The 16107-nt window shown below is 39.9% G+C and overlaps 1 protein-coding gene across 1 annotated transcript in view; it reads left to right on the top strand.

Annotated features, from left to right (window-relative positions):
• The window catches only part of ANO2 (anoctamin 2), a 265370-nt gene that overhangs the window by 46255 nt on the left and 203008 nt on the right, over positions 1-16107 (top strand). The window contains exon 3 of the mRNA XM_074935844.1: positions 4054-4152. Coding sequence (XP_074791945.1) covers positions 4054-4152 — 99 coding nt within the window. The remainder of the gene's footprint in view (positions 1-4053; positions 4153-16107) is intronic.

Raw genomic sequence — 16107 nt, 5'->3', positions numbered from 1 at the left:
TTTTAAACTGGTATCCAGGGTACATAATTGAAGGTTATCTTTTACTTTATTTTACAATGTAGAGGTGACAGATGGGACAAGACTCTGGAGAAATTTTAAGTATATTAAACCTGTGAAATACCACTGCATAAATTACAACCAAAGAAAATTACAGTATTCACTGCAATCCATCAAAGAGGCTGCAGAGTCCTACTTCAAATCATCAAGAAAAGTCAATCAATTGAAAGAAACATTTGAGAAATTTTTTTTCTTAATGTGCTGATTGAAAAGTAAAACAGAGCCTCCGGATTTTGTTCCACTTGACTTTAATGGTGACTTCTCTTAATGAAGTAAGAAGGTACAATGCAAGTTTGCAAAATACTTTGGCACCTCACATATTTTGCAAACCTGCGTTGTGCCTTCCGATTTCACTAAAAGCAGGCACCTTCAATGAAAATATTCCATACCACAAAGTTCTTTGATAGAGTTTCGAAAGTGGAAGTTTATCAATAGGTTAGTTTTGAATAGTTCAGAACTAATCTATTGAAAAACTTGCACTCTTGAAACCTAATCAAAGAATTTTGTGGTATGGAATATACATTTGACAAAAATAGATCAGCAAAGCAACAACTCTGTTTGTCATTTGCATAACAATATTTAAAGTCATTTGAGTAATAAAATCAGATAGTGCAAGGATATAGACAGAAAAGAATGCAGTGCCAAGAACTCAGATCCTGTGGGACATCAGCTGTGAGCAAAAAGGACGTGCCTAAGAACTTCTCTATTAAATAGTGTATGAATTGTCGGACAAAAATAGTTCTAGCCAACACAGAGCAGAGGTGGTAAGGTCCAGATGAGAGTCAAGTATTTTCAATAAACAATGGTAATTGAGAGTATTAAAAGCAGAAAATACAGAGTACCTCATAGTAGCAAATATAAACTTGTACTCAGAAACAAATGTACCGTGAACATCTCAGAAGATTAATCACATCATACTCTACAGTACAATGGAAGGAAGGATTCCAATAGCCAGTTCTAAATCCACACTGGAAATTAGGAAAACACATTCTAATTTGTGATAATGTCTGCAGCAGAAGAACCTGCTCAGGAATTATTCAGTTAAACCAAACTTCACCAATGTGTATCTAACTCAAAAATAATAATAGCGGCAAAAGGGCAGAGGGAGGAATGACTAAATGGAAAGACTTGAAAAACAGTGCAGATGTAAGCCTCACTGGAAGAAGATTAGCTATGATAGCATTTTATGTTAGCAGTTCACTGGAAGGCTAGGTGATTTGTCCACTGAGAGAGTGCTCATGAGAGATCAGTTTCACGGTCTGATACATTCCTCTTCCTATTGTACAAGAGTACTGGTGAGAATGTACTAATTGTATATTCCGTGGGATTCCTCCTCTTAGGTTGGGGAAATGTAGAAAGATGTGGGAAACATGATTCTTATAATCCCAGACCAAATATGCAGCACTCTTTTATGCTGTAATTTTTGTTTACCATCCAACAAGAATCACCTGTTGCTGTTTTCTCCTCTTTATTGAATTTGTATTAAGTCTTTATTAAAATGATCTCAGTTTCCTATTGTGGGGCATTTTCTATATGTTAGCTGTGATTCCTTAGCATCTGATTTCACTTCATGCAGTGTACTACTTTCCAACATAGTTCTGCTCTAATACAAAAAGGTCATATCCTTCATCTGGTCTTTCCTCTTGGTCTATCTGTGACTGATTTTCTCTCCAATCTATGCAGTCATAGGAGCCTGAGTTGGAAAAGACCTATTAGATCATGCAGTTCTCCTTCTTGCCAATGCAGGATATAGTCCCCCAGATAGAGGACAGAGGAGATATTAAACTGATGCCTTGCTTTATTTTAGCCAAAAGGCTAAGAGAAGGCCTCCTGATCATTACTGATTGACATTTAAACTCTCATCTGTTGTTAATTTTTCAACAAATTATTATCCAGAACATCTGCTCATGCCCAGCAAAATTTTACTTCCTACTCTTAAAGCTGACTTCCCCTGTGGACTGGTGAGAAATGTTACTAAAACCAGGCATTCTACAGTTCACTCTAGTGTTTTGGATAATGTTGTTCCATTGCAGGAATGTAAACTGAAACCAGTGTTTGGATCTTCATGGTTTGCCTCACAGCTGAGGGCCCTGAGAGCAAGGTATTGGCATAAAGAATGGAAAGCCTTTGGGGCTTCCCTTCGTGTTTATTTGGAAATATTGTATAATGTTCAACAGATATGTGATGTGGTCTACAAGAGCTCCTTAACATTCATACACTATACAAAAGATGGAAATACAGTTGCTCTTCAAACTTCTGAAACCAATGGGATATGATTCAACTTTATTTTAGATACTTTAATTTGTATCAGTTGTATCCTAAAGTGACTAGGATATTAAACAGTGCAGTACTAAACAATACAGTTACCGAGTTAAAATAAGTAAATGCATCCTGGCCAGGGGGAGAGAATAATTTTAATTAAAGGCAAGTGTAAAGGCGCTCTATAAAGACTTTCAGACTGAGAAGAAATATTTAATAAAGCTGGCCAACTTTTCTCGGTTGAAATTGTTTTTCAAGGGAAAATTGAGTTTTTGACTCTGTGTACCTTTTTGTGAAAACTCTCTGCTTTTCACATAAATTTTTGAATTTTCATTGAAGCCCCCCAAAAAACTAAAAAGGATTTGGTTTTTGACTGAAAACCGTTGGTTTCTCAAAAAAAAAAAAAAGTCAAAATTTCCACACAACACCTATCAACCACACAGCTTCAAGATCTAGGGGTCCTACAAACGCCTGTCACTCATCCAGTGCACTAACTGCCCCAATAATGATTATGTGGGTAAAACCAGACAATCACTACACTCTCAAATGAACTTTCACAGAAAAATGATATAAGACAAGAACTCCATATCACTCGTGGGCGAAAACTTTTCACAAGACAATCACTCCATATCTGACCTCTCAGTCCCTGTCCTCAAAGGAAACCGACACAACACATTCAAAAGACAAACCTGGGAGCTTAAATCTGTAACTTTGCTTGACACTAAAAATTGTGGTCTTAATAAAGACACTGGATTTATGGCTTATTACAACAATCTGTAACCCTCTACCCCCATTTTGTCCTATAACTGCAGAGGTATTAAAGGAACATTTCACCATAAATGGTCACTTAGAATATGTGTCAACTATTTATGCTAAACAATCTGTTCCACCTTGTATTTAACTGTGACGCTCTGAATATCTTTCCCGGAACTGAAGAAGAACTCTCTGTAGCTCGAAAGCTGGTTTCTTTCATCGACAGTCATTGGTTCCATAAAAGGTATTACCTCATCCACCTTGTCTCACAGGGAAAAAAATCTCATTTTCTGACCAGCTCTCATATTTATGTTGAACCTTCTTTGTTATAAGATGTTGTTTATGAGTAGAATTGATTCAGGTTACAGTTTATCCAATAGGTGACATCTAATAGGTAAGAGTTTACCCATATTTCCTCTTGCAACTACATCATCTGTAGGAAGGAAGAGGAAGTGGGAAAAGGTTGCAACCAGGCACCTGCCACCTGAGTGCTTATCAAACATTAAGGATAGGATTTTCAAAATAGTTCAGCACTGGCTGATCTCTGCTCCCATTGGAGGGAGTTTTATCATTGACTTCACTGGGAGAAGAGTTCTGGTACTATTTTTAAAACTTAAGACTTTTTCTTAGGGTTCTTCCTAACTTTCACTATAGCTTCATGACTACAGAGCTGTCCTACAGTGGTAAATGTTAGTTGAAACGTACTGTAAATACACCACTTGTATGATTAGCAGTACCATAAGTTAAGAAATAGTACACTGCTGTTGTGTTAAGAAAATAAAAGGTGTTTCTGGTGGGACAATGCGTTATGCTTGCATTTACACCCCTACAGTAATGTGATAGCAGCTGTACAGTAATAGTGATTTTATATTGTCATTAGCTGCTCCTGCTTTGTGTGATGTAGAAGAGGTTTTTAACACTTTGAAATCTTGCAGCTGTACTTTTCTTGCTGAAAGATATAATTTTCACTTTTTTCTGTTTCAGAATAAAAGCTATGGATTGAGCTTTGTGCGGATACATGCACCTTGGAATGTGCTTAGTCGAGAAGCAGAATTTCTTAAAATAAAAATGCCCACTAAAAAGGTAAGAACTATCCCACTTCTAGGAACTAGCTGTATTATGCAGAGAAAAACATTATGGGCCTGATTCTCCTCTTACACCAATATAAATCAGGAGTAACTTCCTGAGTTACTGAGGCCAGTGGAGTTACAAAAGTGTAAAACCAGTGTAAGTAGGAGATCAGGCTTTTTAGTTCATTCTATTAATTATTTTAGTACCATTTAATATTCACAATTGGACTTAATGCGGGATTTTCCTTGAATTTTGATGGGAAGGGGGTACCAAATTCCCTGAGGTTCCTTTGAAAAATCCCATACATAAGTATTAAAGGCTGTATTAGGCAGGAACTAGTCTTCTTTCATTTGCAGTAAATGCTTTTATCTCTGGTCAAGCTGTTTTTACAAGAGGCTTTGTGAGGCCCCAGAACTACTATCGTGCAGTTTGTTTGTTATGAATTATTATAATTATTACTAGGAATTATTTATAGTATGTCCGTTCTAAAAGGCCTCAATAGGACCTCAGTGTGCTGGGTTCTGTGCAAATACAACAAAGAGAAAATCTCTGCATTGAAGGATGGTCAGTCAAAGACAAAAAGGGTCAGATTTTCAAACTGGTGTTGTAGCCGTGTTGGTTCTAGGATATTAGAGAGACAAGGTGGGTGAGGTAATATCTTTTATTGGACCATCTACTGTTGCTGAGAGAGATGAGCTTTCAAGCTTACACAGAGCTCTTCTTCAGGTCTGGGAAAAGTAATCGGAGTGTCACAGCTAAATACAAGGTGGAACCGATTGGTTAGCTCTTTCATCAACAGAAGTTGGTTCAGTAAAAGATATTACCCCACCCATCTTGTCTCTCAGATTTTCAAAGGCATTTTGGTGTCTAAAGACCTTGAAAATCTGTCCAAAAGGCCTAGTCTAGAGAAGGATTTAAAAGTATCCTGTTAGATGAAGATACCTAGCTCAGTCTAGACTTTCTAAAACTTTAGTCAAGACAAAGCAATTGTACTTCAGCACATGCTAAACTGATTGCATTCAAGCCTAGCGATGAGGGTAGACTGTGACTCAACTTGCTAAGATTGAGCTAACAGTGTTAACTGTGTCTACACTGGTGGCGAGTAGAATTTTCAATTGAGTTAAACTAGCTAGATTGAGATAACTCCTGTGTCAAAAACACCTTGCCCCCCAGTCTAGACAAGGCCAAACAAATGAAGACTAGGGGATGGAGACTAACATACAAGCAAAAACGAATCTGGAGAAGAATTGGCAAAGCTTTGATAGTTACACTATTGTAGCTTTTTTATTTATTTATTTATTTAAAGTGGGGATAGAGGTAGGGAGTAGAAAAAAAGAAAAGAAGGGAAAGAGCTTGTCACCTGTCTAGCCATGATCAGCAGGCTGGGCTTTGTAGACATCATGGAAGAGATGAGTTTTAAGGAGGATAAGGTAGTAGCAGTTGGAATTTTATCGGAAATTTCCCCCATGCATAAGATCCAGTGTGGAAGAAAGCATGGCAGTGTTAAGGGAGAAGCTGGCTGGTGGTTGTTAAGGGTTGGGAATGCTGGTAAAGCTTTTGCTGTTGTTGACACCAGTTACTCCAGATTTGCCCTGGTATAATAAAAACAATGGCATGTTTTGTTCTTCTCTGTAGATGCCAGGACAGGAAAGATTCAGAGCTTTCACTGCAGTTGTTGAGCTGCAGGATGTTGACTCTGGAGACCAAATCCCTGAACTTATGATCCTGCTGTCATTTAAATATAGTGTAACTCTCCTGTAATAAATAGAGCTGCTCCTGATTTAAGTTAGTAATTCTACTCAGCAACCATTGTTTTGCCTTGATGTTAGCTGAATCACAGAAGCGGGAGCAATTGTCTTAAGTGGTAATTTTTCAGTTAGTTGTTTTAGCCAGTGTCGGTTTCCCTGTTCTTCAAATCTCAGAATATTTCTTCTTTCTCAGTAACTGTTGCCATCTATAGGATCAGAATTAGTGTATGGTCCATTATTCAGCTAGGGAGTTGTTAAGCTTGGTCAGAGGGTAAAAGGAACTGGGAATTATGATAGTTTTCTTCTTACCTGCTCTTTTATTTTTGGTGTGTTTTCAATCTCACTCAAATTGCATGAGCAACTTTGGACAAGTGGTAGACAGATAGTTTAATTTACTATCTGTTACTATTTGGCAAAAATTAGGGTTGGCTTCAATTCTTTGGGTAAAATCCCTTTAAAATAATGAAAGATTGTGAAGGATGGAAATTCAGTAAAGTTTTCATTCAGGAATGTTCAGACGACAACACGAAAGTTAAAGTGACTATCTTTGTAATAACATATAGTTTTCTGTTGTGTATGCATGTGCGCACACTTACTACTTCATATTCAACACCATGGATTTTTGTCTTCACACCTATAGAACAGAAACTTTGGGTGATGTTTAGTGCCAGTTGCCCCTGTTGATCAGCAGGGTGTTGACCCTGAAGAACAATTCCCTGAACTCATGATCATGTTGCCCTTTACACTGGTTGGGCTTACCCATATCTCCTATGGATGTTAGTAGAAGTTATGTGCTCAGAATGAGCTGGATGTTGGCATTTAACTACAAGCCTTAAGCAGGGGGCAATGCAGAGCTGCACTTCCCCAGGAGAGACATAGGGGTAATTGTGCATCAGACAGGCACAATATCCCCAGTTCTGCTTGCTGTACCTAGGAGTGTGGATTTAGCACCAGCCAGTAGGTTGGTACAGAATCACCAGCCCTGTCCCCTTTTCAGCATCCTGGTGTTCTGCTGAAAGGGACAAAAGAATGGACCCTCTGTTCCTGCTAGAGACCAGAGACATGTCAATAATACCTAATGCTTAATGTAGTTAACCTTGCATCATGAAAGGTTATGCTCTAATAAATTTGTTAGTCTCTAAGGTGCCACAAGTACTCCTGTTCTTCTTACTTCATTTGTGCATTACCAGAACAGTGTAAATGTGAATCTGACTCTTGATATTTATTCATAACCAGAAGTATAGTATATTGCTACTAGTACAAAGTTATCCACAGACATAATTGCACAGAGATAATTTTGTATGTTGATATTATAATACTAAAGGGGAAGTCCTCTGGTTCCAAGTAAGAGGATTCGGTGAATCATTCAGATCTATGTGTACATTTTCAAACTAAATGCAAATGTTATTTACTAGAGAAAATAATGTGATATAACTAATTTCCATACATGTACCTATAGGACCAGATGATTAAAAGGGCAATTGGACTAGAGGCATAAATCAAAAACTTAAGAGAATATTCGCATTTGCACCCACAATGCAGAGTGCAAAAAATGGGTCAGAATTATGCAGGATTAAAGTGTGATCACAAACAGGGAGGCTGGTTCTCAGCTTTCCTAAAAAAGTACCCCATACTATTTAAAAACTAAGAGTGCTATGTTTCATGAGCCTCTGTAAATGATATCTAACACAAAAGTTTGTGTGAGACGATGTCTACATATTGTTGACAAAATTATTGTACGGCCCCCTCTGTTACCTAGACAGGACATCTCCAGTTAAAGAAAATACACAGACTAGAAAATTATGTTTTTATGAGAGTGTAATTACAGCTGGTTAGAAAATATTGTGGAAAAAAAGACTTTCAAAAAAACTGAAACCCCAACATTTTTGGTTTAGAAACCCCAAACAAATTTTTCAACAAAAATGGCTAAGTACTTTTTAGGGTTTTGGACAAAAAGTAGATTTTTATTTTAGGAAATCAGATACTTTATGTGAAATTTTTTACTAGTCAAAAAATCAATTTTCCATTTAAAAAAAAAAGTTGACAACTGTTTTGACCAGCCCTAATGGTGCCATAGTGGTCTGGGGGAAAAACAAACAACCTTTTGAACGTTCAGCCTTAAAACATCTCCCAGTATAAACCACTTTTTCCATACCATTTTCTCTGTGAGCAAATCTGACTATACATATGCTTCTGCATCTGACAAAACATTTATTTTTAATGGAAAAACAGCTGAATGTGAATAGGCCATGTTTTGATCTGCAAAGCATTTATAGATGTGCACTGTGTAACCGTTTCTTAATAGGGTGGAAAGAATGTAAAAAAGATTAGGTTATATTTAATATATTAGCTCTCTCTCAGCTTAAAGAAGAGTGACTATAACTTTCAGTTGCCCAGCTTTAGACATTTAAAAAGGGCCTGATTTTCAGAAGGCAGGTGTTCAGCACTTTTTAAAAATCAGGCTCCTTTAAGATGCCTCAGGTTCAGCACTCAAAATCATGAGATTTTTTTTTTAAATCTTGGGCAGGATTCTCAGCTAACTGTATTAACAGATGAGTATTCAGCTCAGTGCTTTGCATTTGATGCATAACCAAACTGGCTGTAAATAGAACCATACTCAGGGGCCTATGCCTCAGCTAAAGAGGTCCATTTAATTCACAGCAGCAAATTTACCACTGTATTCTTCACCATGTTGTTGTCAGCCCAGATAAATGAATATAACCTGTGGCAGATCCACCTACCAGCACTTGGCAACCAATGTTGACAGACAGAGCTGTACTGTTTCTTGGGTAGGGCGAATCAGAGCAACCGCTCTGCCCTGCGCTTTGGGGGGGCACCATGGCCTGGTGCGATTGGCCAGCATGGTTGGTCCCGGAAGACATAGGAGCGGGAACTAGGCATGCGGGGGTGAGGCAGCACCCCCAGGCTCCCGGCTGCCAGCCCTGCGCCCAGGGTATCGACTGCTGCCCCACAGTGGCAGGTGGCCCAGAATCAGGCCGGATCTGCCCTGCCGTCCCAGCCACCGATGCAGAGCGGGACCCCCAAGCTGGCAGGGGCTGATTTGTCTCGGGCACCGCACTCCTCTAGGGACAGCTCGGTTGACGGAAGCTGGTTTCACAGCATTCACAACATGCCATGCCAGCTCAAGTAAAACAAGACAGCCGCAAAACCTAGCTGTAAACTTTACTCTTCATGGCTTGTCTGCATGCCAGATAAATGGGGCTGCAGATACACGCACTTGTAAAGGTACCAGAAGCATGCCAAGCTGCAAATAAGGACAACAATGTGAAATCAACAGGCCTTGCCCAAAATTTCTTGCTGATAATGAATTTATTGTTCACAATTCATCCAATTATGTGTTTGACCCAGTTAGATCTTTACTTGCCCACTCTGGGCCTGTGAATGATCAGAATCTTTTCCTGCCACAACACAGACACACTCATTGAATAGTGTCCAAAGCTCAACTTCCACCTGGGACTTAACTTGAATGTTAACTTTAACAACAACAACAAATCATACCTCCACCCTCCTTCCCCACAGCCTAAGCTTCCTTCTGAGGTTGGCTTTTTTTCCGAGGTTTTCCTCCAAAGCAGTCTTTCTGTTCCTTCCCCTATTTTCCTCTATTTCACAGAAATACTCAAATCCTTTTTATAACCCTGAGATGGCATTAATTGGACTCACCTGGTCTGGTGAGTCAGCGGAAATAACTCCATGTCTCTGTGCAGGTTCCTAGCACCTGACATCAGAGTGAGTCAGCAAAAGCAACTATGCATGCTTAGGAAGGGTCTTAGCACTTGACACCCAGCCACGGACATGGCAGCCTCAGCTCTAAAGGAAAGTATGTGTGTCATTCTTCTTGCACTAAATTGGTACCTGGTAAGTAGTTTACTTTTTTTGTGCAGGAAGAATGGTCTTGAACTGGCAATTAGACCACTAAGATAATGTACTTAGGGTCTAATAATAGGAATTTCTGCTATAATCTGGTAGCATATAAATTGAAAGTGACAGAGGAGGAGCGTGACCTGGGTGTGTGCGTTGAACACAGCACGACTATGAGCCACCAATGTGATGTGGCTGTGAAAAAGGCAAATGCGATCTAGAATGGATCAGGTGAGGCATTTCCAGTAGAGATAGAGAAGTATTAATGCCATTGTACCAGGCATTGGTAAAAACTCATTTGGAGTACAGTGTACAGTTCTGGTCACCCATGTTCAACAAAGAGGAATTCAAACTGAAACAGGTGCAGAGAAGAACTATTAGGATGATCCGGGGAATGGAGGGTCTATTTTATGAGAGAAAACTGGAAGAACGTGGCTTGTTTAGTCAAGGAAAATGAAGTCTGAGAGGGGATATGATTGCTGTCTATAAATACATAAGGAGTGTATATACCAGGGAGTGTACAAGAATGGATAGAAACTGATCATTGAATAAATTCAGGCTGGAAATTAGAAGGTTTCTAACCATCAGAAGGATGAGGCTCTGGAACAGCCTCCCAATCAGAGTTGTGGAGGCAAACAACACACTTAGTATTAGAGAGCTGGACAAATTTATGAGTGTATGTGTGTGTAACCCATGCCTGCTCAGTGTGGGGTTCTGTCCCCCTCTAGTAGCACCTAGCTCAACTAGAGATTAATAAGTCTGCTGCAGCCTTGGTTAAGAGCCAGGTGGCTTTTAGGTCATGCAGTAAAGGCTCATGCACTAAGCTTCAGAGATCCTAGGTTTGAACCCACCTGCTGATGACCAGGGTTTGTTGGTTTTACAATTGTATGACAGGGTTGCTTATGATGGTAGGGGGCAAGCTCAGCAGCCTTGGGGCTCAATTCTCTTCCCCCAGCTACTTGCAGGGGTCAAAAAGGGATTCCCACTTCCCCACAATTTATTCTGTTTTTTTTTTTAATCTCCTTTTTCTGAAGAATCAGGGATGGCCATCACTGGAGATAGGATATTGGGTGGAGTGGGCGAGGGCTCTGAGGGGGCACTGAGTAGTCTCTCTTTCAGGTGCTGGGCTGGCTGGGTCTTGCTAACAAACTCAGAGTCTAACTAATCACTATTTGTGGGGCAGAGAATGAATTTTCCCCAAGGTCAGATTGACAGTGACCTTAGGGTTTCGGGTTTTGGTTGTTTTTTTTTTTGCCTTGCTCTGCAGTGTGTGGGTGCAGGTCACTTGCCAGGATTATCTGGATATTTCTCAATCATTTTCCTGCCATTGCAGGGCCTCAGGTACTGCTGTACTAGGTTCTTCCCACTCTCTGTGTCACACAATAGTCCAGTCTCCTATGGGCTACAATTACATTGTGCTAGTTTCAGTTGTTGCGTGTACTGTGTGGATGCTGGGTGGTGCTGGTGGCCCGTGAGATACCGGAGGTCAGACTAGATGATTTGGTGGTCCAGTCTGGCCTTAAACTCTGTGACTCATTAGGTAAAGGAAATCATTTCAAAGTTATAATCTCCTTATGGCAGGGACTCCTTTTTTGTTGTGTGGATTGTTGGAAATACGGTGACATTCTGGCCTATAATTGGGGTCTGTAGGTGTTACCACAATACAAATAAATAATAGCAATCAACAGATCTGGGCAAATAATTGATTTTTTCCAGTTAATTGGCAGTTCTAAAAATAAATGGGGGTTCAGGTCAAACTGAATTGGAAAATTGCAACACTTTTAAGAATCGAAGAAGTCTATTTTGGTTCAAACAAAACATGTTGTTTGATGCAAAATAGTTTGTTTTCAGGCATTTTTTAAGGGCTATGTTAATTAAATGGCTGGTGGTGATACCACCGCTGCCTTCCTTATAACCTTATGAATGACTGTGAAGTGCCACTACGCATGATTATTCATAGTCACTAGGCCAGAGAGTATGAGTGTGAGAGTGATTCTGGAGCCTGGTGGTCAGGGCACTCATTTAGGATGCAGGAGATCCAAGTCCAAGTCCAAGTCCCAGCTCTAGTGACTATTTAATTATTTATACAAAGTGGAACAACTTCAACTAGAGAGATTGAGAGCGACTCAACCCAGAATGTCGCAGAGCTCTGGGATTAACGTACGCTTCTGGGCAGGGCCGGATTGTGACATTCTGAGGCCCTAAGCTATGTAAAGTGTAAGAGGCCCCATACCATAAAAAAATGAATTTATTATTTTCACAGAAAGGACATTGAATATATAAACATGAAAGCTTTATATTTGCATATATACAAAGGCGATGTAAAAAATAGAATAATAATCTAACTAAAACACCTCATGCAATATGCCTGTTTGCATTATAAAATAGTTTCAAATTAACATATTTTCTTCCATTATTTCTTAATTAGTAGATATGAAAACTTTTATCTACAGCAACACAAAAGCAGTTACAGTTACACAGACCAGCTTACTTAATGGAAGCAGTGCTACCTGCAGTATGTCTGTTTGCACATCACATTAATTTTTACACTGAAATTTAAAACATTTTCTTTTATGATTTTTGGAGAGCAAAGTAATTGATGATGTCCTCAAATAATAAGCTCTGGCATACTTAGGGCAGATAGCCTTTTTTGCAGCAGTTCATTCTTGACATATTTCAGTTGTGAAAATGATCTTTCTCCTGAGCAGTTTGTTGCCATTAGACTTAACTAAAAAAAAAAAAGCAAGCTGCAAAATCATTTTTAAAAAACAGTAAAAAATTTAGTTTTATATGATAAATATTGAGATTTATATATCTATACAACAACAAATATATGCCAAAAACCTGTGTTATTTTTACCAGGTTATTTCTGTGAAAGTTAGTGCTATTCTATCTATGTTCTCACAGGAAACAAAAGAGGACACATACTTTTTTCCCCACCATGCATAACGAAAACTGTCCTTCTTTTCATATGAATAAATGAAAAAACGTTTCATTAATTTTGTTAGGGAAATACAAAGTTTATCCCGACTGTATATAAAATATATTTACAAATGTTTATTCCAATTTAATTTTTGCTATGAGACAATGAATTGTTGGGATTTTTCTTTTGCCATACTATAAAAATACAATGTATTGTGCATATGATAGGTGATTTATAAGTCTATATAAGAATTTTTACATAGCATACTATCTAGAATAAAATATTGTCTTCCGCACACCAAACCTACCGAGCAGAAAATCCCAGTCTTTTTTCTACGCAGACATCTCTCTTTGCGTTTGCTTCTCTGTCCTCTGTCTCCCGCAGGACCACTAATTAATCTCGAGTAAACACTTTGGACACACAGAGTGACAACAAGCTATATGCGCAAAAGAGAAAGAAAGAAAGAATTTACCCGAAAAAGGACTGGTAATCTCTAGACAGGCATTGAGAAAGTGAGAAAAACTAGCCTATATTCAAGCAAATATAACGAATATTTAATAGCCTATAAATCATATATGCACACAGTTTGAAATAACTTGCTCACCAAGTACTCAGAATATTTGGATATATATGTATATCTTCCTTCACTCCTCTCAAAACCCTCTATTTATCCTTTCATCGGCACTCTCTGATACTTACTGTGAAGGTTCCCGAAACTGGTGGAGGGAAGCCAACACAAATTTATCCCTTCTCAAGATCCACTTGACCCAAGTCCGTCAGTCCATAAAATACACAATTGTGCACATGTACAGATCAAAAGACGAAAGACCACACTAACACTTAAGAAAACGAAAAACAGGAGCGAAGGCACTGTACAACTGAGCGTGCTGGACCGTAAACAAAAGATGGCGGCCTTCCGGCTATTACCAGCCAAGGGGGATGCTATACATGATGTCACTCCTAGGACAAGTCCAATATGGGTATGAGCTTGGCAGGATTGCTTCACAACACTGCCATCTCTGACCTCACGTTTTTCCCACTTTTATCGGCAGTGAGATTATTTATTTATTTAAATAACTTATGAAGGCACGGCCAGAATTTTACCAGTAGCAACTGGCCAACAAATCTCTGCCTGAGGAGACTGATAGCAGACTTACTCATAGAAATACTAATTTTGCAAGTGCAATGTTTTTTTCTCAACCCTGGCCTCCCACCTGTCAATAATGAACAATTAGTGAAGGGTAAGGGTAGGATAAGGGTATTTGTGTAGCCAAATGTGTATATTTTTGTCATATTTGAACAAAAATGACTATATTTAGAGAGAATCTTCTTTATCCCATATCTCCTTTATCAACTGATTTTGATAAAATTTGAAATGGAATCAGTGTTTTCTTTTTTAGAGACCCCTCATATCACGAGGCCTTAAACTGTAGTTTAGTTATCTTATGTGTTAATCCAGCCTTGCTTCTGGGGTGGGAAGGGAACCTCTATTCAAATTCCTTCTCCACATTGGGCAGAACGGGGAATTGAACCTGGATCTCCCACATCTCAGGTGAGTGCCCTAGCCACTCGGGGCATGTCTACGCTAGAAACATAAGTCAACCTATGTTAGGTCGACTTACAACCACATCAGTAATTACTGTGGTAGTTCATGTCCACACTACCCTCCTTCTATCTGTGGTGCGCATCCCCACCAGGAGCACTTCCACTGATTTAAGAGAAGCAGTGTTAGGGGGCTAGCTGCGGTGGGGAGCAGGGAGCTGGTGGCAGGGAGCTCCCAGAAGTAGGGACCAGAGAGCTGAGAAATAGGGGGGCAGCTGGGCTCTGGCGGTGGGGAACAGGGAGCTGAGAGCCAGGGAGCAGCCAGACTGAAGGCAGTGGGGAATGGGGAGCTGGGAGCCTCCAGGCAGTACCAGGGCTCCCCATGGGAAGTGGTGAGCCAGGAGCCTGTGGGCAGCAGCCTAGTAAGGAGCGGGGGCTGGGTGGACGCAGCCCAGATTGGATTGGGGAGCAGGGAGGCCAGGCAGCAGCATGGCTGGGAGCCGGGAGTGGAAACCCGAGGGGCAGCTGGGCTTTGAGCGGGAAGTGGGGTGGGCGCAGCTTGGCTGGGACCAGAGCACCTGAGGGGCAGCTGGGCTCTAGCTGGAGCCCCCCACCCCCACCCCAGTGTCAAGAATGACAGCCAACAGCCAATGTAAGCAATGCAGTGTCTACCCGGACACTGCCTCACCCTACCTACACTGACGTAAGCCCTACACCTCTCATGGAGGTGGAATTATAATGTCAATGGACTAGTGCAATTACATCGGCGGGAACAAGGCTGTAGTGTGTCCACTAACATAATTAGATTGATGTAAGTGGCCTTATGTCAACCTAACTATGTAGTGTAGACCAAGCCTGGGCTAAACGATATAAAGCAGGCACCACCTCCTTCTCTGCCCATTTTTTGAATGGTGCCTAAGTCCTAAAACACACTTTTTGCCAAAAAATATGTGGTGACTTTGTGTCAAGTCCATGAATAGTTTCCAATCAAACAAAACTGCATTTTTTGACAAATAAACTATTTATTTGAAAAATTTCACCCAGCTCCAGTTGTTAATTGTCTAGTTTCTGCATTCCTGCAGGGAGACAGGCTAGGCTTTGGCATTTGACTGGTCCAAAAATAATTGGTCAATTGACCAGTCAACTATTGATCAAACAATGTCAAAAATGGATAAATATTTTAAAGCACTAATTCATAGGAACAAAAACAACAGTGAAAACAAAACAAAAGAAGAAAAGCCAGACTTTATGATCTTCAGTAGGCTTAGCCTTGGATAGATTCTTATGCCTAATTACAAAAAAATAAGTTACTTAACTAAGTTACTTTAACTCAAAAAGTGTGCAACTCAATGAAATGAACTTCAAACCCCCAAAAGAATGGTACCATGATGCAATCAAAAAGGTAGGCTGCCGTCTACCCCTGGACAGTTTTGCTGGAATATTTGACAGGATTTGACTGTGATCAAACAATAGCCGGTCAATTGACCAGTCAATCAGTATTATTAGACTGGTGAATTGACAGGCTTGCCAAGCCTAAAATTGTCAATCTCATGTTCAAGTATCAGCCTTTGAGGACCAAGTACTATAAACTAGCCTCCTGTGGCCCATGCCTACATATGTGCACACACCATACACAGTTATTGCCCTCCTCTCAGTTACAGGTAGACACACAAGCAGTTTCCCTCTCCACGAATACACATATATCACAGTCACTCCATATCTAAATATGCCCATTCTTTATATAGTGTAGTCCCAAACACCAGTGGCTTGGTTGTGAAAGGGGACAGTGAAGATCAGTGTCTAAAAGTAGAGGAAACAAATATTCAATCAGTATGATATTTTGGGGTGCAAAGCTGACCAGTGAGGGCCTATGTC

This window comes from Natator depressus, chromosome 1, assembly GCF_965152275.1.
Source record: "Natator depressus isolate rNatDep1 chromosome 1, rNatDep2.hap1, whole genome shotgun sequence".
In the NCBI taxonomy this organism is placed as follows: Eukaryota; Metazoa; Chordata; order Testudines; family Cheloniidae; genus Natator; species Natator depressus.
The sequence above is the reverse complement of the archived record's forward strand: the minus strand, read 5'-3'. Positions and strand labels throughout refer to the sequence as shown.